The following is a 26,107-nucleotide window of genomic DNA, read 5'->3' as shown; positions in this document are numbered from 1 at the left end:
TTTTTTCTTGATAAAGAAGACCAGAGGATTTTAGTGATGGGTGGGAAGTCAGCTGTGATTGAATTTCTTTAAGCAAGCAATGCAGAATTCGTCCAGTTCCTCCTTAGCGGTATATTCATGTAAGGAATCTTGTTGTTCTTTTTCCTACACAGGCCCAGGCCCGACGCCTCTTGTTCGTGTGAGATAAGGTGAACGGGTTTTGATCCCATCTGCTCCTGATCTGTTGGTGATCCTGTCATAATCCAGCTGGATCCAGATGATGGAGCTCATGCTGTGTCTGCTGGTCCTCGGCTCAGTGGCCATGAAGGAGGCTGTCAGTAAGTTCCACTTTTCTTTTTTCTACAAACACATTCAAACACATGTCCATGTGGGCTTTCAGTCTGGTTCAGGGATGCTGTTGATTATTAGCATTAGAACTAGGTTTAGTTTTAGTGCAGGAAAGAGTTACGGTTAGGGGTTGTCGAGGATTGAAAATTGGGTGTAGAGTTTAGGTTGGGAATGAAAGTGTTACACCTCTCACCTCTCTATGCTACGACCACACAGTGTTCAGTGACAGTACAACAAAATAATGTGCTTCTGTTAAATGACCTGACCTGTACTCTTTGTAATGGTGTTCTCAGTCTGTACTTATCCAAGCCAAAATCACATTGATTCTCCATGTAGACAGTCCAATCATCATTTAATTTGCATTGTCAACATTCTTTGAATAATTGTGGGACTAAACAGCCAGACATCAGACTAGTCTCAACATAGCAAAGAGCCTCAGACTTTGAACTTTTCTCCTACAGTCCAAAGACACGCAGGCTATGTTAATTGGTGACTCCAAAGTTGCCCAAAGGTGTGTACGTGAGTCTGAATGGTTGTTCGTCTTCATGTGTCAGTCCTGTGTTGGCGACCTGTCCAGGATGTACCAGCCTCTCACCCAAAGTCATCAAAAGCCAAGGAAATACAACGGACCAGACAGACTTTATTTTAGAAAATGTCTATTTTCAAAATAGATTTTCTAAATAGACATTTTCTATTTTGAAATCAGAACTCACTCATAAGTTCAGATAACTTTTTCCTCTGTTCTTCAGTCAGTGCTAATGAAATGCTGTGTGTCCTTAGCTTTTTACACCACAGATAGTAACACTAATGTTATCTGCCAGCTCAGCTGTCAGTCTAACACACACACATAGGAGATTTTTCATTTATTCCCAAAGATCTTTTTATACTTTATTTGAATAAGAAAAAATAATTAACAAAATCAAAATCAAACCACTTTCACAAGGACTTATTACCATGAAATGGAATTACAATTAGTTATATCTTTAGCTTAGAAGTTAATAATGTTCTTTCTTATTTTGCTTTAGCAGCCAATACTGCTCTGAAACTCTCTTTTCCTCCTAGCTCACTGATATTTTGAACCTCAACACAGTTTACCAAACTGTAGGAAAATATTTGTGGCTAGTACAGAGTTCAGTTATTGCACCATCCTCAAAAGAATAGCTATATTACAGCAGTTTACTCAGGAAAGAGAGTGAGTTAAACGTGTAGGTGCGGTTCATCTGGGGGCCTTTAGGGCCTTATTAAAATTTCATGATTGTTGTTTTAGACAACGAGTGGAGGGTTTCAATTTTCTCCAAGAAGTCCCTTTTCCCTTTTCTCCACCGGGCCTTAGCATTGAAATACACCAGTATGATGAATGATAGATGGTGATCGGGTGAAGCTTATTTTAGAATTAATCAGCTCTGTCAGTGTGGTAAAACGTGCAGCAACGCATGTCCAGTCCCCCCGGGCTCACAATACACTCTGCAAAAAAAAAATGCTGTTCATTATCATCAGTGATGAGCTGAATAACATGCATGCTCACAGACCCAGACGCAGAAGTCTTCATCTGCCCACACTGTTTAATTGAATGTTTGCACAGCATGAACTGAAACATGGATGCAGTGAAGACACCTAAAGCTCAAACGCAGCTGCAGCATTCATCAAGCTGCACTGTTGAGGGGACATAGTGTCTAACAGCCAGCGAGGCCGTTCATCACTGTTGTATCACAGATGTTTTTGCGTGTTTGTGCAGTGACAAAGCTACACACACTAGAAAAAAACACTCACACACACGCGTAGCACATGTCCAAGGACTTGGAAACTATTCTTGTGCCCTCTGGCAAAAGCCAGATGAACTATTTGAGGAAGAAAGAAGTTTCTTTCAAATTGCCTCAGCCTCTTAAAATCAATACACATTGTACCAAACACTGTGCAGGCTCTAAAGTCTCTGCAAGGGTACATTTCAACTCACTGTGTGCTCAAAGAACATCCACATAAAGCAGAATAGACTTGCGGAAAAATTTTAAGAAAACCAAAAGCAAGATTAAAGGTTTCCATCCACCTGTTTTAACATGCTATTTAAAATATGTCTTAATATTCAGTCCCAGCTAGCTGAAAGTTGATATTTCATGGATAAACATAAGATCTTATCAAGCCTGATTGAAAAAAAACATTTTTTTTTTAATAACTGTTTCATTAACTACGGTGTAAACACAGCAGTTGTGTGCCGTCACCCACTGTTTGAGCTCCACCAGAGAGCCATAAGAAAAGAAATACACACACACACACACACACACACACACACACAAAACAAAAACACTGTGTTGTGTGGCAGAGGACACAGATGAAGTCATGACAATGACATAAATGGCATATTAAGTTTGAAGCAGCAATGACATGATTGACAGTTCTGGACTAAGACAATTGTTCAGTAGTCAAACCTTTGACTTAAAGCTGCATTCATACAGTGGATGTTTTGGCCACGTGCGGGCAGCAAGCTGTAAACATGAGATGGCATAGTACTACTTCATGAAGCCGTTATAGTGAATGGGTTAGCAAACAGTTGCTTATTTACACATCGGGTAGATACAGAGCAGCGTTAGCCCGCTAGTTTAGTACCAAGTTGAATCACATCAACAATGTAAAAAGTAAAGTAAAAAGTGCACATTTGAAATAAGTAAAAGTTTTACACTATTTTCAGCAGGATTTGCTTGAGTATCAAAGATAAATTAACTCATTATGTGGAACAGTAATACATTATTACTTATCATGTTATTGGATTGTTATTACTGATGGATGGATGTCAAGTAAATATAGTGGAGTACTTTTTTATGTGGAAATGTGGGAAGTAGAAGTCTAAAGTTAATTATAATGGAACATGTCAAGTGCAAGTATCTCCTACTGCAACGCTTACAGATGGATATATCAGTCATCACTTCAGACTTTGCACCTAAAACCCTTTCAATGTTAATACCTCGTATTTATTTTAGACAGTCCAAGCACTGCTTTTCCAACTTTAGATCAGACAAGAATAATTTATATTCTGTGTGATGCATTATACATTTCACACCATTTGCTGCTTATACAGAATTCATACTGAGCTGAAGAACTGTGCAGTGATTAAATCGTCCACACACCGTGTGTGTGCTCAGTTTTATCTTGCAGACAATAATCGTTATTGCATGTCGCTTTAAAGACAGGCTTCAGCTGCTGTCTTTACTCACTACACCCTTAAAGATGCTTGTCTTCAGTTAGACCTACAGTTAAAATAATAAGAATCATAATAACAATAGTTAGAATAATTATAATGACAGATATTTACTCATCTTTTATTCTAAGCTTATTATTATTATTATGAAAAGAACATTCATGTTTTTGCAATACACCTGAAAAGATTTGTATACACTGTACCTACACCCTTTATTTGATAGAAACACAGAGCAGACAAACCCAAGGAAGACTTTCAAATAATGGTGCAGGTTTATCACAGACAGAAGATGTGCAGTAAAAATCCTGTGAAATATGGTAAAAACATAGAAAGGACCAGATCGGAAAATATATGGCTGATGAGAAGCACTGTATATGAGAGCACAGGACTGTCCACAAGTGTAGGTCCGTACCATTGGGAGATCTCTCAAAGGGTCTGCAGTGTGATTAGTGTGTTGTTAAAATTTTGTTTCCAGGTGGAGACGTGTGTGTGTCGGGTCATGACAGCGGGCCAGTGTTTGAAGAACAGCCAAGCAGTTTAATTTACCCAGAGGGCCTGAGTGAAGGCAAGGTCACCCTCAGCTGTCAGGCCAGAGCCAGTCCAGCTGCTTCCTACAGGTGGGTAACACAGGCACACGCACACACGCACACACACACAGACAGACGCACACGCACACACACCCACACACACACCTACACAAAGGCACACATGTACACATACTCTGGCTATGTTCGATTTTAGGGACTGTGTATTGCAAAAGTCATTTAAAACTTTGCAGTGGCATGTTTGATTTGTCCTCTTCATCACAAGTTTTTCCTCTACTTTCTAAGCTGAGGTGAATCATCAAAAGCCAAACCACCAAAATAGACCAGCTGATGATACTGAGGCAGCAACTGAGTTCATTTCTTAGTCCTCCTCAGCCCATTATGACATTCATCCTCAGAGTTCTGTCTTATTTCATGTCTGACACAGAAACCATGTAGAACATTGCACATTTTTATTTTTTCTGTATTTCTGTATAAATACATCTGGAATGTGAATAGTTACACTAGTATCATTGTTGTGGGACATGTGTCAGGTTTTGACATATTTGACAATATGAACACGCAGCACACATGTGTGGACTCCTGATGATGTGAGGCATATTTTAGGTGGCACCTGTGGAGTTTGTCAACATTTGAAGTACATACATGAATGCTTTAATATTCTAATTGTCTGTAATGTTTAGTGATCTCCTCATTGGGCTCTTATCAGTTTGCCCTGCTGTTTGTCTTACAGGTGGCTGGTGAATGGCACAGAGGTCCCTCTGGGTTTGGACCTGCGCTACACCCTGGTGGCCGGCAGCCTAGTGATCAGCAGCCCTGAGTCTGTTCGAGACACCGGCTCTTATCAGTGTCTTGCTATCAACCGCTGTGGCACCATCATCAGTCGTGCAGCTAATCTCAAATTTGGCTGTGAGTTAGAAAGGACCCTTGAACCTTTTGACCTATTTGAGCTAGAGCTGTCAACGAATATTTGAAATTGTGTTGTCCATTTGTTGAGGACATTGAAATCTTCCAGGAACACACTCACAATGTCACGTTCACTGGTTGGAAATGAAATAAAATCAAGCTGATAATGAATGAATAATTCAGCTGCACTTTATAGGACGTTATTTTGTAAGGTGTAGGTATGGAGATCTTTATGTTGAAGTAATATGTGTGACAGTAATCTTTTATTCCATTACCTTCTCTTCCTACCTTCCAACGTTGCTTGTTTCTGCAGACCTCAATGACTTCCCACCGGACAGCAGGAGTCCTCAGACAGCGTATGAAGGCATAGGAACTTTCCTGGCCTGCCAGCCCCCTCCGCATTACCCAGGTATCCTCTCTACTCCAGGGTTCCCATGTATCCTAAAGATTTTCAGACTAGTTATTTAGCATTTTAAACCACATGACGAGAGAAACAAGTCACTGAGAACGAACTGTCAGAGTGTTTTGAATGAGCAGAATTATCAGCCTGTTTTGGACTCTTCTGACTGTTTCGATACTGAAATCTAAACAGTGGCAGGATGACATTAAGTACAAGCCAGTATGTTCCAACTGTAGTACAGATTGATGTGATTTTCACTAATATTTCCTCTCTCCAGCTCTCTCCTACCGCTGGTTAATCAACGAATTTCCCAACTTCATCAAGAAGGACGACGGCCGCTGGTTTGTGTCGCAGGTTACAGGGAACTTGTACGTGGCCAAAGCAGAGTCCAACGACACCGGGAACTACTTCTGCTTCACCACCATCAACATGGATATCAGCACCAAGAGCACCTTCAGCAAAGCCAACCTGCTCACTGTGCTGCCTGATGGTATGAGGGCTCTGCTGCTGCATGGCTGATCTACTGTAGCTTTACCATGGAGGTCTGCAGAAACTCTGGCTGTGTGTAACTGATAACAAAATAAGAACAAACAGAGGACAGAGGGATATCTGGAAAGATCTGGTGTGGTGTTAATGTTATGAGTGATAGTAGAAATCATAACTGAATAACTGAGCTATTTAGCCCACTGGTTATTAATCAGGTAATTAATTACTAGTTATTAATTACACCTCAGGTTTCTTTCAAAACTTTATTTTGCTGAGTTCACATATGTCAAATGTGTCATACATATATTTATATGGCATACATATATTTATAAAAATACATATATTTAACTTTCCGCCGCATCATATGAAAATGCTGGATGAGACAACCAAGCTACTAATTGTAATTTAGCCATTGTTAGAGCCTTGCTAGGGCTTGCTAATATTAAAAAAAAATCAGTGCTAGACTTCCTCTGGGGATAATGGATATTCACCAAATGTCATGACTGGTGTTGCTCCACTGGAACAAAAAGCAGGCCAACGTCATGACAGGCCAGACTTTTCCATTGTCCTGTGTATGCAAGTAGCATGTGTTTAATAGTTTAATACACTTTACTGTAGCAGTGCAAATACCCCACCCTGTTCTTAGATGAGAGTGAATGTGTATAATCTGAATGGGATTTGTTCTGATTATTTACAATTGTGTTTTATTTTAGCTAATCCCAGGAAGTCAGCTCCGAGCATCAAAGTGCGCTTCCCAGCAGAGACCTACGCCCTCGCAGGACATACCGCTCAGTTAGAGTGCTTTGCCTATGGAAAGTATGTTATCAACTCTGAAATCATTGCATAATGTGTCTGCAAGCTGTTTGGTTACTCTAGTAACGCGTCTAAATGTTTTTACCTTTTACTTGTCCATCTTCCTCTAAAACCTCACACTTTATCCCATCTGGACTGTGTGCTGTTTCATTTTGGAACATCCTTTCCTTTGCTCAAAATGCAACTCTTTTATTTTTTCTTTCATAGTCCAGTCCCAAAACTGCGATGGAGGAAGGTGGACGGTTTGATGCCGTCCAAGGCAGGCTCTAGTGCTGGAGGTCCCACCCTCATCCTGCCAGAACTCTCCTTCGATGACGAGGGTGTTTACGAGTGTGAAGCCTATAACTCAGAGGGAAGTGACACATACCAGGGACGCATCAGTGTCCAAGGTAAGGAAAAGAGGTTATGTAACCACCTGTTTGTATTGCAGCAAAGCTCATATTGTATCAGGTTAATCTGTGATGTTTTTATAGACACAAATTGATGGCAATTCAACATGTCGATCTCATGACTGAATAAACATCATGGTCACTTTTACATAAAAGTCATGAAGGCAATCTTACTGTCTGAACTCTATCACTTTCAACAAGTCTGAGTCTTCAGATTAACATAAAGGTTGAACAGGGTGAAACATGTGGAGAGAGAGAGACTGCCATCTAAGATGAAATAAAATGTGAGTCCCAACATAACATCCTGTCAGTCGTGCACTGACTGCATATAGGCAGCGGAATTCACTGTAATAGCATGAAATGATTAAACTGATGTGAAAATGTACCAGTAGTTCTGCTGTGAGAACCAGGTAGCTCACCTGGTAGAGCGTAGCGGTGTCCTGTTCCATGTCTAAGAGGTGTTTTAGTGCACCTTCGGTTCATTTCCTTAATGAGTTTCAGTTAATTTTATGTGATCTGTTTTTCATGTATTATATGCATTTTATATATTATGTTTCTTTGGTTTCTGTTGTTTCCCTCATCTTTCTTCTCCAAACCTCCAGCTCAGCCAGAGTGGTTGCAGGTGATGAGCGACTCAGAGGTGGAGATCAGTTCAGAGCTACACTGGAGTTGCATTGCTGCCGGTAAACCACGACCCTCCGTACGCTGGCTACGCAATGGGCAGCCACTCAGCACACAGGTAACACACACAGCATGCTGTCTTACTGTGCAGTACACCTCCATACACAAAGTTATGTTACGATACTTCTTGTAGCACTTCCTATTTTTTCTACTTACCATCACACTCAAAAGATGTACAGTTTGCCTTCCCTTGTTCTAAAGGTCAGGAAACCAAACAGTGATAATGTCTGATGTTCTTGTTGCCTTTTCACTTGAAACATCTTTGTAACCTAAAAATTGCCACCCAGAGAAAGAACATTTCCTTTAAATTACAGAAAGCAAACCAACAAAAGGTCATGTTTTGTGATATTTTCTATCAAACTAGAGGGGATATGTGTACACACAGGAAATCAACTTCTCAACTTTCATGAAAGTAGAAGGAATTTTCTTACTATGAATAATTCAGTACCAAATGGTGCTGATGTGAATTGCTCTCCTTTAGTCATCCTCAAGCTCAGTAGGAGCAGTGTTAGAGGGAAATCATTATGTATGATTGAATAGAACTGCGGACATGACATTATCTGTCATTTTGGCTCACATTTAGCTTTTTTTTTTAGCTCTATTTGATTTGGATTGTTTGTTTCGGTATATTGTGGTTTACCTGCTGCTGTGAAGTTGCTCAGTGTTCATGAGCCTTATATCAGACTGCACAAATATGACCACCATAATGTATTGAATTTGATTATAAATGTATTGAATGATAACACACAAATGATTTGCTTGCTGGCAGCCTGACTCTCAACAGCAGTCTGAAGCTTCATTCACAGGTCTGGAATCCGCTGGGACCATCTGATGTGATTTGTAATAAATGCAGAAGTCATCAAGAGTTTTGCTTTAGATTGCGTACCAAATTTATTCAAGCAGAGAGTGTGACATTTTATTTCCCATACACTTACTAATGCACCTTTTCACTCTCTTTTTCTATCTCCCACATTACCTTTCCCTCGGACCGACCCCCCAGGACCGGGTAGAGGTGAATGGGGCTCGCCTTAAGATTAGTAACCTGGCTCTGGAGGACTCTGGGATGTACCAGTGTGTTGCTGAGAACAAACATGGCACCATCTACTCTACTGCTGAGCTCAGAGTCCAAGGTAGCTGTCCAAGGAGAACTGTCACTTTATACCGTTATACCTATGTCATTAATTAAAGCACCTGTGTCATTATAGAACACAGCATATTTTCTTTGTATTATGCAAATTGAGTATAATATGAATTATTACTGTACCACTCCATCACGACAGTCTCCTATACTTTAACTTTTCTTCATCATCTCCTCTGTCTGTGTTCCCCTGTGCATCTTCTCCATCAACCACCTCGTTTTCTACCCTCAGTGCTGTTATTCTGACTCCCTCTTGCCTCCTGTTCTACCAGTTCAGGCTCCAGACTTCAGGTTGAATCCAGTAAGGAAACTGATCCCAGCAGCAAGAGGCGGGCAGGTCATGATCGAGTGTCGTCCTCGAGCTGCCCCAAAGCCCAGCCTGTTCTGGAGCCGTGGGACAGAACTGCTCACCAACAGCAGCAGGTAGTACGAAGTCAACTTGATTGTCATACAAACTGTTATGCATTTTCTTCAGGTCGGGTCATTTTGCCTCATTTATTAGCCTCATTTCCTTCCTGTGGGAATTTGCCTGATATGTATGTAGTTGGATGATGCATCTCCACTAAAATAAAAGGCTGTGATCTCAGAGTGTAGATTCTCCTTGTATTGCAAAACAAATAAGTACACAATATAGAATATACATACAGCATGAAAAGAACAGCATACCTGGATACACATAGAGGAAATTATGGATAATTATCAGCAGATGCAGACTGCTGTACAGTGTATCACATAGTGTAGGAGGCCAGGTATCTCAGTGTTTTACAAGATGACGATGTGTTACACACCACATCAGAGGCCAGGATATTCTATTCTTTTACAGTCTCACTCAACAGCTGTATCAAGAATGAAATGTTTTAAGAACAAAAAAAACGGAACAAAACTTGGCTGGATGCAAATAGTGAGGATGTCCTGATCAAGTTGTTTTGCTGAAACAAAACTCTGCCATGACCACAGAGGACTGTGGTTGGCTGGAAGGTGTGGATTAATGTTTGGTAACTGGTCAGTATAACCAGACACATATGACGTAGGTATTTGATTGCTGTTTTCAATTAATGTTCCAGTATTAAACTCTACGACAGCACCAGTGAAGCTTGAAGAGCTTGGTCATAGGTTTATTTGTGCAACCACCACCAGCAACTGAAAAATAGGATCACTGTAATGGTCGGAGAAAAGAAAATAATTTGTTATGCTTGTGTGCAGGGCACAGAAAATCAAGGAGCAGGACCCAAATGCAGACTCAGAGGTGGAGCTGGTGCAGTTCAATAATTTCAATGCGCAAAGGGAATGAACGAAACTTAACTTGCTCAGCCAAGCTACTGATCCTGCAGACTGACTTTAAACATCTCGACTAGACAAATCAATTTCACGCTTCTACAGCATTGATTTAGTCTGTGATTGTACTATACTATTTATGTAATCCACTACCTGCTGGCCAATTTAGAAAGCAGGGTTGCAAGAGATAGTCTTTGTAGCTATAGTCTCCTAAACAGTTCATACAGTTTGCACCACTTCTTTAATATAAGTCAAGCTTCAGCTCAGGAGGTAAGGCACAAGTCATCATTATGACCCAGACACACATTCACTGCGTCAGGTACCAGAGATTAAACTATGCTGAGGATGTTTCTGACTGAATTACACATGGTCATTGCTTCTGTCTCGCAATTATCCAGGCAAAAAATAAAAATTGCACCTGCCCACTCTTTCAGTCTCAGATTAAGGAGATTAACAACCGATGGTACAATAAATGTCACCATCTGCAGGGTGAGCAAGCACTCATGGGAGCTTTTACTTTTAACTTTTAACTCATGTCAGCTGTTGAAAGGTTTACAAAAATCCAAGATGCTTATTACTTGGAGGTGAGATCAAAAGTGACTTCCCACAGTGCCATGTGTATGTTTTGGAGGATTTATTGCTGTTGATTTTATCAGACTCTGTCCTGTCATTCTTCAGCGTGTAAGTAATACATATTTCCACAGTTTAAAGTTATGAGTGAATATGAGATTTGTCTGGGTTCAGCTCAACTTAATCGCATTTGGGAGGCCAGATAGTCTCTTCATCTTCAGCTGTACTCACTAAGTACAGGACAGTGTGTGTTCAGCCAAGCAGAGACATGTAGTCTATCATTCCTAGCCCTTCTGATAATTTACACACCAAAGTCATTGCTGAAATGTGGGGATCAACTTAACAGCAAAATCCAACAGACCAGACAACACTCAAGCAGTCAGGCGATCAGATTTGGCTGAAATATATAAGCCAAGTATTCGGCAGTGAAAGTGAAAGTAACAAACAAAGCTGCATTCTAACTGTGAAATGGCCCTTGTGCACAGATTTCAGGTAGTGTCCAAGTTGTACTGCTATGAATGGCTGACAAATGAAAGGAAACCCCCACATGAAGTGTGTTAGCAATGCATTGAACAGAACAGCTTCGGTGCTCCTTCTCCTAGATTCTCCGATTGAAGTTGTAGAACTCAGTCCACTGTCCAACATGCATATTCAAGGCGTTACATATATATCAATATATATACTCTTCTTACCACATGCAACATTGAATTACAACATTGCATCTACTCTCATACAGTTCTTAATCAGCCCCACAAACACATCAGGCATCTGCCTGTTGGCTCTAATTGTAGTCTCCTGTAAATTGTGGGGTGGGCTGTTATCATTGCTCTCCAGTCTCTCTCTCTCTGTGCATACTCATGTCAGAGCATTTACACCAAATATCAACTGCATTTATTCTCATAATAATGTGACACTGAGTACAGCACAGCTGAGTGCAGCACTGCACGATAAAGGTGAGTGGATAAGTAGCTGTGAAAGGACATTTACAACAATAAGTGTAGGCAATAACTTATATGTTTGACTTCTTTTATAATTTCCAGAGAAATATTACAGTTAAACTGTGGATTTGTCCTGACCACCCACATTGTTTCCCTTTGCACTCTTGTAAAGTTGTGTCTTGTAGCTTCGCCACATCCCCACATCTTATCAGTTAGTTTGTAGAGTACAATGATGGGAATGACAGTTAAACAGCTAAACCAAGAGAGAGGCCCAGCTAAAGCTAAACTGATGACTTGCACAGAAGCAGTCTGAATGTTAGAGCAGTGGGCTCGAGGCTGAAACCAGCAGACCAGCTGGGAATACTGGGTGGGAAAGCAAAGTAGTAACATTCATCTTTCAGAAGCATTCAGGGGATATTTACCTTGAACTTCATAACACTTTATCACAGCTAAACCATGTAGTGAGAGCTGACGCACAGGAGGTGGATGCAATAACAGAAACATCTATATGATACGAGGCAATCCAATACAGCTCTCCCACAAATCTTAGTCATGCCTATAACGTTCATGTTATGTGATAACATTTGAAGCCATAGATTTTTGATGTTGTATTGGACTAGAGAGGAGTTGTTTCCAATATTTTGTCCATCTCCATACATGCATTGAGTTGGTAGCAGTACTGTAGTCATCCAGCTGCAGGCACTCTTTACCCTCTGTATGCTCATGTCTTCTTAGAGTTACAGTAACTCCAGATGGGATCTTGTGGATCCACAACATAAGCAGGGCAGACGAAGGGAAATACACCTGCTTCGCTGAAAACTACCTGGGCAAAGCCAACAGCACCGGACACCTGTCTGTCAGAGGTACACACACACACACACACACACACACACACACACACACACACACACAAACACACACCATTGCATCAGAGAGTACTGACGAGTTTATTGTTTAATTGTAAGATGTCCTGCCCAGTCACAGTTCTTTAAAAAACAAACTCAAGGAATCCTTAGAAAAAAATGTCAGCTAATTTTGTGGTATGTAAAGAAATTATTCTTTCTTATATAGTTTTTTAAATCTCAAATACAGGTTTCTGTATTGCCCTCACAAAACATCGATGAATAAGGCTATATCTGGATAATAACAGCACAAATTGCTTTGCCTCCCTGTAGGCCTTACATGAGAGGTATAACTTACTTTGGAATTGATATCCTTCTAATTTTTAATAACTGCACTTCTAAACCGCAGACTAATACAAATACATCAGGACCATCAACTTTCATCTCTTCTTGGTTTTCTTCTTTCTTTTTGTGTTCAAAGACGTTTGGTTCTCCTCACAGAGCCCTGCCACTAGCTTTCATTTTGTGCCCAAACCCCGCAGATGCCACTAAGATCACGCTGGCTCCCTCCAACGCTGACATCAATCAAGGGGAGAATGTGACGCTGCAGTGTCATGCCTCCCACGACCCCACCATGGACCTGACCTTCACCTGGGTCCTCAACGGGGTCCTGCTGGACCTGGAGGACTCCGCCGGGCCGTACCACCGGGTGGAGGGGGTGAGTCCTGTGATGCATGCTGGAGAGAAGGTGGTTGCGATGACACTTAGGATTAGGAGAGCCTGTAAAACAACTGCACTGAGATTAAAGGTCTACTATACAGGAACTGTAAAAACAACATTCAAACTTGGTCCCAGCTCCACGCATGTGCCCTGTCACTGACAGAACACACACAGCCCTGTGGACCACTGCAGCATCACATATCTACATAAGGCAGCAACTCACGAATCAGTGTACCTGACTAGATACCTGATGAGATATCTTTGTATCACAGTCAGAATCTAATAATGTGTTTATCATGTCTTAATGGCATTGTTTGTGTGTATGAACGAACAGCTATGCTAATAGTTTGATTACTGGCTCTAATTAGCCAGCAAGTTTAGCTGTCTTCAGTCTAGCTTCTTAATGGGCATATTAGGAGACAATAATTGTGTCATGTCATAATAATAATGTCATTGCAGTGCCTAGTAATCTGTCATGTTGCAGACAGCAGTCAACAAGCCAACAGCAACATTAACCACTTGTTTTTGTGTCCAGAGAGGAGAATTTAGAGGCGCTGCAGGAGCTTCAGACACAGATGACATAGATTACAATGTCAGCCAGGTCACTACCTTTTTATAAAGTCCTAAGATCACCTGCACATTGTTATTGGCTGGGAGCTACACACCAACGTGCAGCCCAGAAACATCCCGACCACAGCAAAATAACAAGAAAGTAAGAAATTCCAGGCAGGGGGCAGGGTCTCTGCAGATAGATACACCATTTCTAGTCGGTCATAACTGGAGACTGTGGGTCTTTACTTTTTATGAGTCCATACATTGTTTTCTAATAATAGTACACCTTTAAGCATTGCAGTGTGTTTGTTAAAATAATGTGTGAATGAGCTGATGGTTTTGTGAGCCATTGCAGGGGAAGGAGGAACATCATTGATAGTTGTGGCTGTGATGTGCTGTCATTAGTTCCATCTGAGCTTCAGAACATCAAACCACAAATAACACCATGGTCGACCATTAGCAGAATCCACTGGAGCTTTGAGGTGTTGTTAGTCTTAGTAATTAAGAAAAGGCTGCAATAACATTGCTCCTTCTTTGATCAAAGATTTTCAATGTGGCTTGACTAAAGAGGATAAACAATGTTTCTTTTTGTGATTTTATTTTTCTTCTCACCTTTTACTCTTCTCACTCTGAAACTCTGAAAACAATTTTATAGATTTGAAAAGTTTTGTTCGGTCTAGTAGAGAGATTTGTTGTCCCCGATTAAAGCTAAGTGTTCAAATCGCAGTTCATAACACTGTGGTATAAAGATAAGGCTGCCAATACTTTCTGTTTTTCTTATTGTGTCCAGTGAACCAGAACAACATCTCAGTGTAAGTGGCCCCTAATGAAGCATAAATCTTTAAAAACAGCATGATCAATATATGGTTCCATTTTAAAACACCTATCAGAACTTGTTAGTAGGATATATTCATTGTTCGTTCGGGACTGTATCACAAGACTTAGCTTCAGACTTCACTTTAGTCTTTGATTCTAAGTAAGCTCAGTCTGCTGCTGATTGATCATGTAAGCACTGTTTTAAAGTTCATATCTCAGTAAGGACAGTAATCAGCAACACAAGTTATTGGATCATGGTTGTTTCTGTGGCTTTATAACATACTCAGGCACAAACACCTACTGATTTGTTCTGTGATACTGATGATTCACTTCAGCTTGAGGATCTGGTGTTGAACAGTTGTTTCTTCATGCTACACAGCTCTAGATCTCCCTCCCAAAATGTAGTGCAGAGTCTGGCTGAGGCTGCTCTCATCACCACTGGTCTTACTAGTTCATTAATGTGCTAATATAGTTTCACCTGTATTTATTTGCTAGAGAACACCTGGAGTTTTGAGGGACATTACAAACGAGACTATATGCAAGATATTTTCCAACTAAAATTAGTTCATTTCAGGACCACAAGTTGAACATTTCATGCTACCTGAGCACAGGCCAGGGAGAAATAAGCTCCTAAATGAGATGAGCTGTCCATTCCTGCTCATTTATGTCTCAGTGTTTAATGACTGTTGATGTTGTAGGATGCTGCTATTAGCTGAAAATGAGCTCCTGTAATCTTTACATCAGCTACTGTAGTCATGGTCAGCACTATAATGTTCTCCTGCGACGTGCAACTCCTGTTCAGTAGATTTTCTGCAGCGTCACACTCTTGACTAACAGAGCGTTTGATTCATTTGCTTTGCTCTCTCTGTTGTTCTGTCTGTGCCCTTTCAGAAGGAAAACATCGGTGACCTACTGATTGTGAATGCTCAGCTGAGTCAAGCGGGGATGTACACGTGCACAGCTCAGACTGTGGTGGACAGCGCCTCAGCTTCAGCTAAACTGGTGGTTCGCGGTAAGAGCTTCTCATGTTCACATTCACTCAGTCTGTTACATACTACACCAATAGTTTTATGGCAACACCAAGGAGGCATGTAACTCCTCACCTCTTCCTCCCCTGGTAAGATCTGGTCACAGACGGGTGATCTCCTGTACAAGCCTCTCAGCTGTCACTGGCACTGTGAAAAGATAGTCCAACAAGACTCATGAGGCTTTGAAGGACTGTTTCAATACAACTGTGTTGCAAGTACTTTGCGATGCTCATGGGGACACATTGACAGTCTAACGCTCTGAATAACGGAGTATATCAGGAATGTGGTGAGGTGTTTAGGTAGGAAGTAAAGTGGAGCTGAATAATGCATGGGAGCTGAGGAGGAGGATCAGGGAGGGAAAAACAGCTATACAGCTTCCACCGGGACACTGAGAATCATGCTTTTGATTTCTCCAGCACCTTCCATTCCAGGGGTGAACCACCACCTCGCAGCGTGGATTATGGGCTACCTCACCAAACGACCACAGCAGTTTGTTCTGTAGGTCCTGCTGCTTCAGCCCTGAATGTGTTGAGCCAGGCCCTGCGTATTTCTGGTCCTCAGCACGGGTATTTTAATCTAATAGAGCAGAACTTGTCAGGAAGGGGGGACTTGAGGGGAACTATGAGGGGAACTATGGGTCGAACCCAGGTGCAGACACTACGGGGAACATAGACAAAGACAAGCCTAGATAACATGAAACGTGGCATGGACATGAACAAAGACAAGGAAAACCACTCACGACATGGACAGTCAAAACAAGGGATGCACTAGAATCAAATTAATCAAAGAATAAAAGAATCTAATAACAAAAGTACTCAAACATAAAATCACTCTTTATCGAGGAAAACAAATCGGCAAGCTACAAAACTATGAAAAGAAAACAGAAACTAAGTTATGCACGTACAAACAAATAACACGCACGACAATACTAAGGGCGGGGAACACTACATAAATCAAGACATGAACATGAATTAAGACTAGAACCAGACGATACACTCACATAAATCACGGCCTGGACATGAACAAAGTAAACTCACTTACATACTGTTAGACTGACAAGATACAAGGACAAGACTAGAATCAAACTTACTTGGAACGAGACACGGACATGACAAAGAAATCACACGACAAAACACTCACAATGGGCGCTATGGCTAGGACAAGGACTGTGGCTGTGGTAGACGGCAAGGGGACAAGACAAGGTAACGCAGACAAGGAACACTTACATGAACCACGACAAACATACACTATGGGGACTATGACTAGCGTATCACAGACGACAACCCGACAAGGACAAAGGGAAGACACGGACTTAAATACACTAGGGAGAAACACTAATAAGACACAGGTGAAAACAATCAGACAATCACACGGGAGGGAAAACACAGGAAGTAAAGCAACACAAAGACACATAACATGAACCTTCAAAATAAAACAGGAAGTAACCAAAACCAGGCATCTCAAACCGGTTCCATAAAGGGCCGCGTGGCTGCAGGTTTTCATTCCAACCCAGGAGGAGCACATCAGGCCAACCAATCAACATCAAGGGATCACTTAGTTGTCAGCTGAAGACTGAGATCAGCTGATTAATTGATTCCAGCCAGGTGTGCTCCTCCTTGGTTGGAATGAAAACTTGCAGCCACGCGGCCCTTTATGGAACCAGTTTGAGATGCCTGCACTACAATGAACACTTACAAACTGAATGAGGCAAAATAAACAAGAGAACACTTAACAAAAACCGGCGTGCAAGGCACGGGTCATGACAGAACTTAACAAGGAGCACCAGAGGAAGCTAGAGAATGTAGTGCTGCACATTAAAAACGATGCACAGGACACAGGATGATAGGACTTTGATGTAGCTATTATAAGATCAGTTAAGTTATTTTTACATCAAGCAGAGTTGTCTCCAATGATTTCCTCCACCTTTCAGCACAAAGAAGGTCCATAATATCAACTGCAAAGAGCACAACAACCACAGTTTGTGTGGGTTTAGTCAGCAGAGTGGAGCACTCAGCTCCAACATTATAAAGCAACTTTCATGTATTTGGGTTTTTTTTTTCTTTTCTATAGTATCACATCTATAAACATCATCTACTGAAATGAACTGTGACTCGGGCAGGTCTAAAGCGTGTTAGATTAGTGTCTGAATCTTACAATAATGACATTCAGGTGTCACTGAATATCCTGTGGAGCGTTGCCAGTGGGTCACAGATGTTCTTGCAGTATGGTAAGTACAATGTTGAAGCTGCAGCCTGTGTGGATTGGACCACTGTTTCTGCTGCTGTATGTACAGTGAGCAAAGATGTGCTCACTGCTAACTGTGAATCATCTGGACATCTGAACTCTGAGACTTTAGTTGATGGATACGCACAGAAATTTGGATGATTTCATTTACTCATTCAAACTGTCACATTTCTGTGTTGTGTCCAGGCCCCCCGGGACCTCCTGGAGGTTTACTGGTGAAGAATGTGGCTGAGACATCAGTGGAGCTCAGGTGGAGCCGTGGCTATGATAACCACAGTCCCATCGGTAAATATGTCATCATGGGCCGATCATCGCTCTCATCAGAGTGGAAGAAAATGAGGACAGGTGTGTAAATAACTCATTTGAAAAATGAATTTTGGATGTCAGAATTTGTGATGGACATTTTGTTATTGTTGTCTTTTCACACACGTCTCCTCTCTGAACACCAGACCCAGTTAACATCGAGGGGAACGCAGAGTCGGCTCGTGTGATGGGTCTGATGCCCTGGATGGACTATGAATTCCAGGTCATCGCCAGCAACATCCTGGGCAGCGGCGAGCCCAGCATGCCCTCACACACCATCCGCACACAGCAAGCAGGTGGGGGCCACAGGTCGCATTCAGGAGGCTGCACACACTCCTTGAAAACCAATGACACGTGGTTACTGGCAGTTGTTTTGCATTTGCCATTGACTCCATCACTATATCTGAATGCATGAACATACTGTATAACTAGAGACCAATGGGATCACAGCATCCACGACGCCTGCCAACATGTCGACGTTCTGACCCATGAGTACTCAGATGTTATTACTACATTTTTGTCTCAACTTCACAACTGTAGAGGTTCACAAGTGCATCTTCCATGGCTGTGACCCTGTATATTCCTTCTATCAAACCAGGGAATATTTCAGCAAAACACACAGACTCAAGGTGAAAATGATGGCAGCCACACTCTCGCTGCCAGTAACCTCTGCATCACATGCTGAAGCAGCTCAGGAGCAGTAATGTAGCAGCTGGACAGCAGCTTAAGCATAAGCACACGAGTTATAGGTTTATTCTGAAGTTAATCAGAGTAGGATCAGGTAGAAACATCACTATCAGAAAGTATGATGGAAATATTTATCCTTGCACATTCTTTCACATTTAAACATCCTTTTAGTCTCCCACATTAACAAACACAGCAGAAATGATTTGGCTTGTGAGTGACAGAACGGACAGCACAGTATCTTTTTCCACTTCTTTCCACTGATCCACTTCTGTGCTTTATGTCATGCATATCATCCTGTGTTTGTATATTTGGCCCTCAGCTCCCACAGTGGCCCCCAGTGGACTTGGAGGAGGAGGAGGAGACCGCAATGAACTCATCGTTACCTGGACGGTGAGTGGATGACTCAGAGTGTATACATAGTATGTTTTACATTTCAATATAACATACAGTGCTACAGCATGATAAAAAGCTATTTCAGTGTCTGTACTTCCTCACAATGTGCAGGCTGTTGCTTAATCTAATTTCCTTCATCTAATCTGTAGTTCACTGCAGTTTTTCTTCTGCTTGTTCTGACTCTTCTTCTCAGCTTCTGTGCTGTGGTAGTTCTGTGCTTCCCTTATCATCTCCTGCCATGATGTTACAAAGTTGTAATTTATTGTTAAATCACTGAAAGTGGCATTCTAGTAATTAAGTATCGCACTTCCTTAAAAATTGACATCTTGCAAGAGACAAATTAATATAATGGTCAAATTTGAAGCAGCAGAGGTCCAGGTATCCTTGTAGTCCCTGGTATAGATTGAAATCCCTGGATCCTACACTTCCCACACTGGAGACCAGTAGTGTCTTTCACTGTTGTGGTGGTAAATAACCATGTCTTTTAAACTTCATGCTCCCAGTTAACTTTGATAAGATCTGTAGTCTCTTGAGATCACTTGCGTAATCTACATGTAGAATTTTCACGTGATTATAGAATATAGTGTCAAGCTTTGCTGTCTACTACTGTGGTTTTATATGCTTCCACCAGGAGTCCATGTGCTTTTAACTCTATTTGAAAACAGTCCTCACATGTCTATATTGTATGTTCATTGAAAATGTTTTTTCCTGCTGTAATCATTCCTCCTGTTCATGCTGGCTGTGAAGAGATCCCTTCTTAATGTACTTTCTATGTAAGTGCTGGGGGACAAAATCCACAGTATGTTGGAGTTGATCTGAAATAATGTGCAGCTTCTGTAGTCTAAATGAGTCGTACATTAACGTTACAGTAATACAAAGGGGGAACTTTTGCTAAAGAGACTGCAACTTTGAGGACTGAAGATATCCTCTTGATTTGTCTAACTCAGGAGGCATTTTTGAGCAGAATGAGGACTGAGGTTTTTGTCCACAATCACTTACACTAAAAAGCACGTTACAGTAGGGTCTTTAAGGCACTTGAACATTTGTTTTAAGACAAATTTGAAAGAAATCTGTCAATGAGCTCTCAATTGCTCGCTGATGTTGCAGTGCCACAGCCCTGAGCATTCACACACACACACACACACACACACACACACACACAGTGATAGTGTGTCAGGTGTCTCTTAGAGAATATGGATTAGGAGTATTTGTCTTGGTAGAAGTTCAAGTTTTAATTTTCTGCTAAACCTTCCAGCCCATGGCCAGAGAATACCAGAATGGTGATGGCTTTGGCTACATCCTGGCATTCAGGAAGAAAGACACATCATCTTGGACTGTGGCGCGTATTCCTCACGTGGAGTCATCCCGATATGTTTACTACAATGACAGCGTCACACCGTATAGTCCCTTTGAGGTGAAGATCAAAGCTTACAACCGCAGAGGAGAAGGCCCTTTCAGCCAGATCGCTGTGGTCCACTCTGCAGAGGAAGGTGAGTCACTGTGAAAGACACTGACTATTACAAACTCCTTTTGGGGAGGGGTTCATCTCTTTGGGTCAGCTGCCCAAATGATTTCTATCAAATACTATGTATTACTGCCCAGCAGTATTTTCTTTTTTTTGCTCAAAAGTATTTTATGCATCAGAAAGAAAACATATGACAACACAAACAGAAGGGCGACAATATAAATATAATGACACGTAAGGATGTCCAGTGGTAGGAGGCCTCCAGGAAGAGAATAAAACATCCATGCTTTTCTGTTCTTCTGCAATATGACACTTAAAATGTTTCTCACCTGCAAGGCCTTGATTGAGCTTTGTTCATTCTTGCTTTCACACATTCTAGATTTACTATGTTGAGTAGATTATTTTTCCAGAGTGACTCCATAGAGATATCAAGCATAATCCAGGAATCGAACATTGTTTTCAAGGACTGGATGCATCGACAATTTCCATTAGATCCAGCCAGCGGTGTGGTAAACTATGCAAAGTTTGTAATGAAAGGTTCAAAACAGACTTGCACTGTCTCCAACTGCAGTATTTTCTGCCACCACTAGAGGTCAGGCACAGTTTTCAGGAGACTGACCACAGTCAGCTCATTTATGATTCACTGAGAGTAAAATGAACATGGCTGTCAGATTTATCCTGTTTGTGAAAAATCAGGACAGTGTACATCATGATGTATTCTCACCTCCTGAGCTCTCACTGACTCGTCACAGAGCCCACAGTGGGACCATTGAGCATCAACGCCACGGCACTGACCGCCTTTGAGATCCAGGTGTCATGGGAGCCCGTCCAGCAGCTCAGCGCCAATGGTATCCTCAGAGGTTACGAGGTGAGGAGCTGTATAAATACACATTTTGATGTTTGTCCAACAAAGCAGACTGTAACTGTCAAAGATACGATTTAAAAAAGTGAAAAGTGCTAAAAATCGACATGGTTCAATTATGTACAGACCAATAGAGAAATGTAAAAGTATAGTCCAGCTAAATTATGTCTAGAAAGAGTTTGTTCTCCACAGCATCTTGCTACACCACAAAGCAGGGTAAGAAAATAACTGAATGTTTGACGTGCAAATAATAAAATCAGAGAAGGAAACACTTGATTATCAGGGACGTTTTTCTCCCTGCTGTTGTGAAAACAGATGTGTTTTGTCTGTGTCTTTCAGCTTGTCCTGTTTCTCACTGATCCTAAAGCTTCAGTGTATTTCTTTGAGCTGCCGAGGAGAAAACAATCTCAAACTTTGGCCTCTCAGACGACACTGAACTGGTCCAGTTTATTATACACAGTCCTCTGACCTGCTGCTAAAGTTCCAGTCATTTTATTTGCTGTTCTCAGTCCCACAAGCTGACCCAGTTCAAACGATCAACTTTCATTGTTTAATCCCCAAGATCACAACAGATGTATCACTTTATCAGTGCCGTGAGAGCGGATATCAGGATGCACTGCCTGCTGCTAAAGTGGAAATAATCTGTTTCATTTTCTCTTATTGACAACATCCAACAGCTTCTACAACCAGAGACACACAGAATCCAAACTCAAACATACTGACAGGTTTAGTCCATCTGCTGCTGTGAATGTGAGGAGATTTCTGAATCTGAATCAGGGAGTTTGATCTCAGTGATCTGATCTTTATAAACTGGCATGTCATGTGCAGTTTTTCAGGCTCGGTTTGTAAATGTCTCTTGACGTGCTGTGCGTCCTCAGATCCGGTACTGGCGGCAGCATGAACGGGAAGCGGCAGCAGACCGAGTGCGGACAGCGGGACTGGAAACAACGGCCAGAGTGTCTGGACTTCGACCCAGCACGCGATACCATGTTGCTGTTCTGGCATACAACAGCGCCGGCACCGGGCCACCCTCACCACGCACCACCGTCACCACCAGGAAACCACGTACGGCCGCAGTACTCAATATGCACACACAGTCAGTCACACATGTCGAGGTCTGTTAAGGACAAAACTACTCAGCCTTTAGTTTTCATATCCACAGACACAGATGCACAAACACACCCAGACAGACACAGGAGTCATTTCCTCAGGCATGTCCTGTCTTTAAGATCCTGTGAGTAATACAACCAGGTTAAATGACCCATGTCGTCTCCTCTCCACCCCTCCTCCTGGCAGAAATGGATTATCCCTCTCAGCTGTAGCAGCCAGTGGGTCTTCTCAGTACTCAGGAAAGAGAGTAGACGCTTAACACTTCCCTGGCCTGTGGCTGTTAACGTACTCAACAGGGGGATTAGACGTGATTTCAGTTTCAGAGCAGCATTCACTCCTCTGCCTGGAGTCAGCATGTACACATAGACCTGTCAAAATGTTCCCCACGTATCTCTGTCCTGAAGCATTCTAATATGTGTTTTTATTGATTACTTTTTACTTACAATTAAATGTATCAGTAGAACTCATCTGTATGATCTACTTTGCTACATGGTAAAAAATATATGCTCACCTTTGCTTGTACATAATGCAGTTACATCCCCATTTATAACTGCTTACTCAAGCCTTGCACAGAGGACATAGCTCAGTATATGTAGACGCACAAACACAGTAAAGGTAAACACATTCATAGTTTTAGTTTGAACGTAGTAGAGAAATATGTTTGGTATAATTTATTGTTTTCTTATTCATAATGTTCACACAGTTCTAACCATCCTATTGAGATTTGAATGTGAAAAGGCAGCTCCAGTCATTTAGTACTGCACCATGTTTGAGGAGGTAGTCTGATTTTTAATTCCAAAAGTTCCCAAGACCAAACTGAGATGACCTCGATGGGAAAAATGATCCTCGTGTGTAAAATCCAGAGTGCCCTTTTCACTAAGTGGGGGTATTTTTTTCTTCTTCTTTTCTTGTTTGTTTTTTCTCGCACACCCACAAAGACTTTTTTTCTTCCCCTGTGCTCTCAATTTTCACTTTTTTAAATATTTGTGTGGTTCCATTTCAGCTCCTAATCGTCGTCCAGGCAATGTGTCATGGAGGACTGATGGCTCATGGGTAATGGTGCGGTGGGACCATGTGAAGGCCATGCACAATGAGTCTGCTGTACTGGGCTACAAAGTGAGTACTCTATGACTAAAAGTGTGTGTGGTGTGTGTGTTTGTATGTCTTCTCTAACAGGGTTCTCTCAGGTAGTAGTTTACTTAAGACAACAACACTTGAACTCAGGTCAGACTTTAGTAACAACTGAGGCATGAGAGGTAGTTGTGAGACTCGACTTCCTTGAAAGTTTCTGAACTTCGGACTTCAGAAATCTGCAAAAATATTCAAGTCTTACAGTTTCACATGGTAAAATCTTGGAAGAAAGAATCATGAATAAATCAGTACCAGCCAAGCCTTGCATAAGTGCACACATTGAATATTTATCTAGGATTCAGAGACTTGAACGACTTGGACTTGGACTTGCTATGTCCTAATAGCGACTTATGACTTGACTTGGACCCGAACGACTTCAGGATCCAATGTGTAGTGCCATCTAGTGGTGACAGTGTGCATTGCAACCAACTGAAAACCCCCTCACCTTCCCCTGCGGCGGCAACCAAAAACGTGAAAGAGGCTAAAGGCACTCTTGGTTCTGGGTCACTGTAGAAACATGGTGGTGAAACATTTTGTGTCCTGGGTACGATGTTTTTTGATCTGATGCAAACTGTAAAAAGGTCTTTTATACTGTAATGTTGAGGTAATGCTGAACTGGACTGTAGACCTGCTGCGTTCTGTGTGTCAGGTTCTGTACAAACATGAGGGCCAGACAGCGTTGAAGGTTCTGGACAAGACAAAGTCATCAGTGAGCCTGCCGCTGCCGAAAGACAACGGCTACGTTGTGTTGGAGATTCGGTCCTGGGGAGAGGGCGGGGACGGGCCGGCACACGAGATTATCGTGTCCCGGGACTCAGGTGAGAAACTAGTTAACACACACCAAAGCTTTCTCTGAGTGACAGTGATGTTGTACAGTAATAAACCAAGAGTGAATTAGTCACTGATGAAGGGAAAATGTGTTTCCAGCAACTTGTACATTTTAAATGAACTGATCTTTGTGGGACTACAGAAACACTGACAGGAATTACTGTATCTGCACCGCACCCCTACAGCTACAGCCTATGTTTTAATATGTCATCACTGACAGCGGCAGCTTCTACTTTGGCACCAACATAAACAAACTGTGTGTTTATCCCTAATAGCTGTTGTACCAGTGTCATTTGGAATAAAATCTTTGTTTCTTTAAGTGATCAATTCAATATTCAACAATATCGTGAATTCAGCTGTCTTAAAAGACAGTTTCCACTGATGTGGACACAAATCATTTTGCACATCCGCTGGCTACATTGTCTTATATTTTGAAAACAGTGTAAATCAGGAGACAGAATAGTGCAGTCAGGAGAGTTGGGCCATGGATCAAGGTGCGCATCTTTGATTTTATTCTATACTAGTGCTGAAATGATACCTGAGTTTTGGTACCTGCACCAAAATTATGCTCTTTTCATTTCTTTGTGAAATATTTTCCTCCAGAACCCCATTGTCTTTTAAGTGTTGTCCAACACAAGCAGATGTGCAGGATGTTTGCTTAAATTGGTCCAAGATTGACAAACCTTTGAAATGTGTCAGTAGGTACCAAACAGGTATTGAGGTTCAATACCCAGCCCAAACTATGAAGTGGTACAAATGTGGACAGAGTGTAGTTGATTTCCAGTAGTACAGTATGAGTTGCAGACTGTCAGTGCTGGAAACATTTATGTTGCATTCACCAACTGTACACGTTGTAAAATTGAGTTGTTACATACTTTGTAACTGTGTTGTCGCTCACTCTCTTTCCCTCACAGGAACTGGGATGATGGTACAGAATGATTGCTCCTCCACACTGCCCAGTCACCCTCTCCACCTCCTCACTGCCTTGGTTCTGCTCCCTCTTATGTCACTGTCAGGCCTGTGATCTCAGCCAATCTGCGGACTTTTTACTTTTAATGGCTTGAAACTAAAGCTCTGGTGTGTCTCAGCCTGTGTTTTGGGTCGGGGTGGGTCCCAGCGGTCGGGGATGGTGGTTGTATTGCAGGGATTGGAGGATGGGGGGGGCAGTTTTTTTAAATAATAAAAACAAAGAGGGTCTTGTTTTCGTTTTTCTCTGGATGTGTTGAAAGGAGTGGGGGAGCAGGGCAGCCCTGTCTCGTTGTGTATTTGTGTCAGTAAAACCAAGCCTTATGGGGGCCATCATCATCTGTGGCTCACATGTCTCATACTCACATCCTTCAAACTGCAGTCAGTGAGACATACAGACCTCACATGGAAATTAGGTTTTGACTTTACCTCCTTATCAGCTCTACCATTATAGACATCAAGATATGAACATGAACATGAAATTCAAACGTATCCATCACAT

The 26,107-nt window shown here is 41.8% G+C and overlaps 1 protein-coding gene across 1 annotated transcript; it reads left to right on the top strand.

Moving 5' to 3' along the window:
* The first annotated feature begins 256 nt into the window (after positions 1-256).
* cntn2 (contactin 2) lies at positions 257-25,715 on the top strand. The gene is made up of 22 exons (XM_041951143.1): positions 257-317; positions 3,993-4,134; positions 4,796-4,971; positions 5,282-5,377; positions 5,646-5,858; positions 6,568-6,670; positions 6,875-7,056; positions 7,659-7,795; positions 8,738-8,867; positions 9,148-9,298; positions 12,394-12,521; positions 13,043-13,218; positions 15,480-15,600; positions 18,047-18,205; positions 18,310-18,459; positions 19,170-19,240; positions 20,499-20,733; positions 21,461-21,576; positions 22,449-22,635; positions 23,684-23,796; positions 24,461-24,629; positions 25,554-25,715. Exons 1-22 carry the CDS (start codon positions 257-259, stop codon positions 25,661-25,663), a joined length of 3,126 nt encoding a protein of 1,041 aa, XP_041807077.1. The 3' UTR covers positions 25,664-25,715.
* Positions 25,716-26,107: the final 392 nt, after the last annotated feature.

The sequence above is a fragment of the Chelmon rostratus genome, chromosome 2 (assembly GCF_017976325.1).
Source record: "Chelmon rostratus isolate fCheRos1 chromosome 2, fCheRos1.pri, whole genome shotgun sequence".
NCBI classification, from domain to species: Eukaryota; Metazoa; Chordata; class Actinopteri; order Chaetodontiformes; family Chaetodontidae; genus Chelmon; species Chelmon rostratus.
This window is presented reverse-complemented; position numbering and strand designations above follow the sequence as displayed.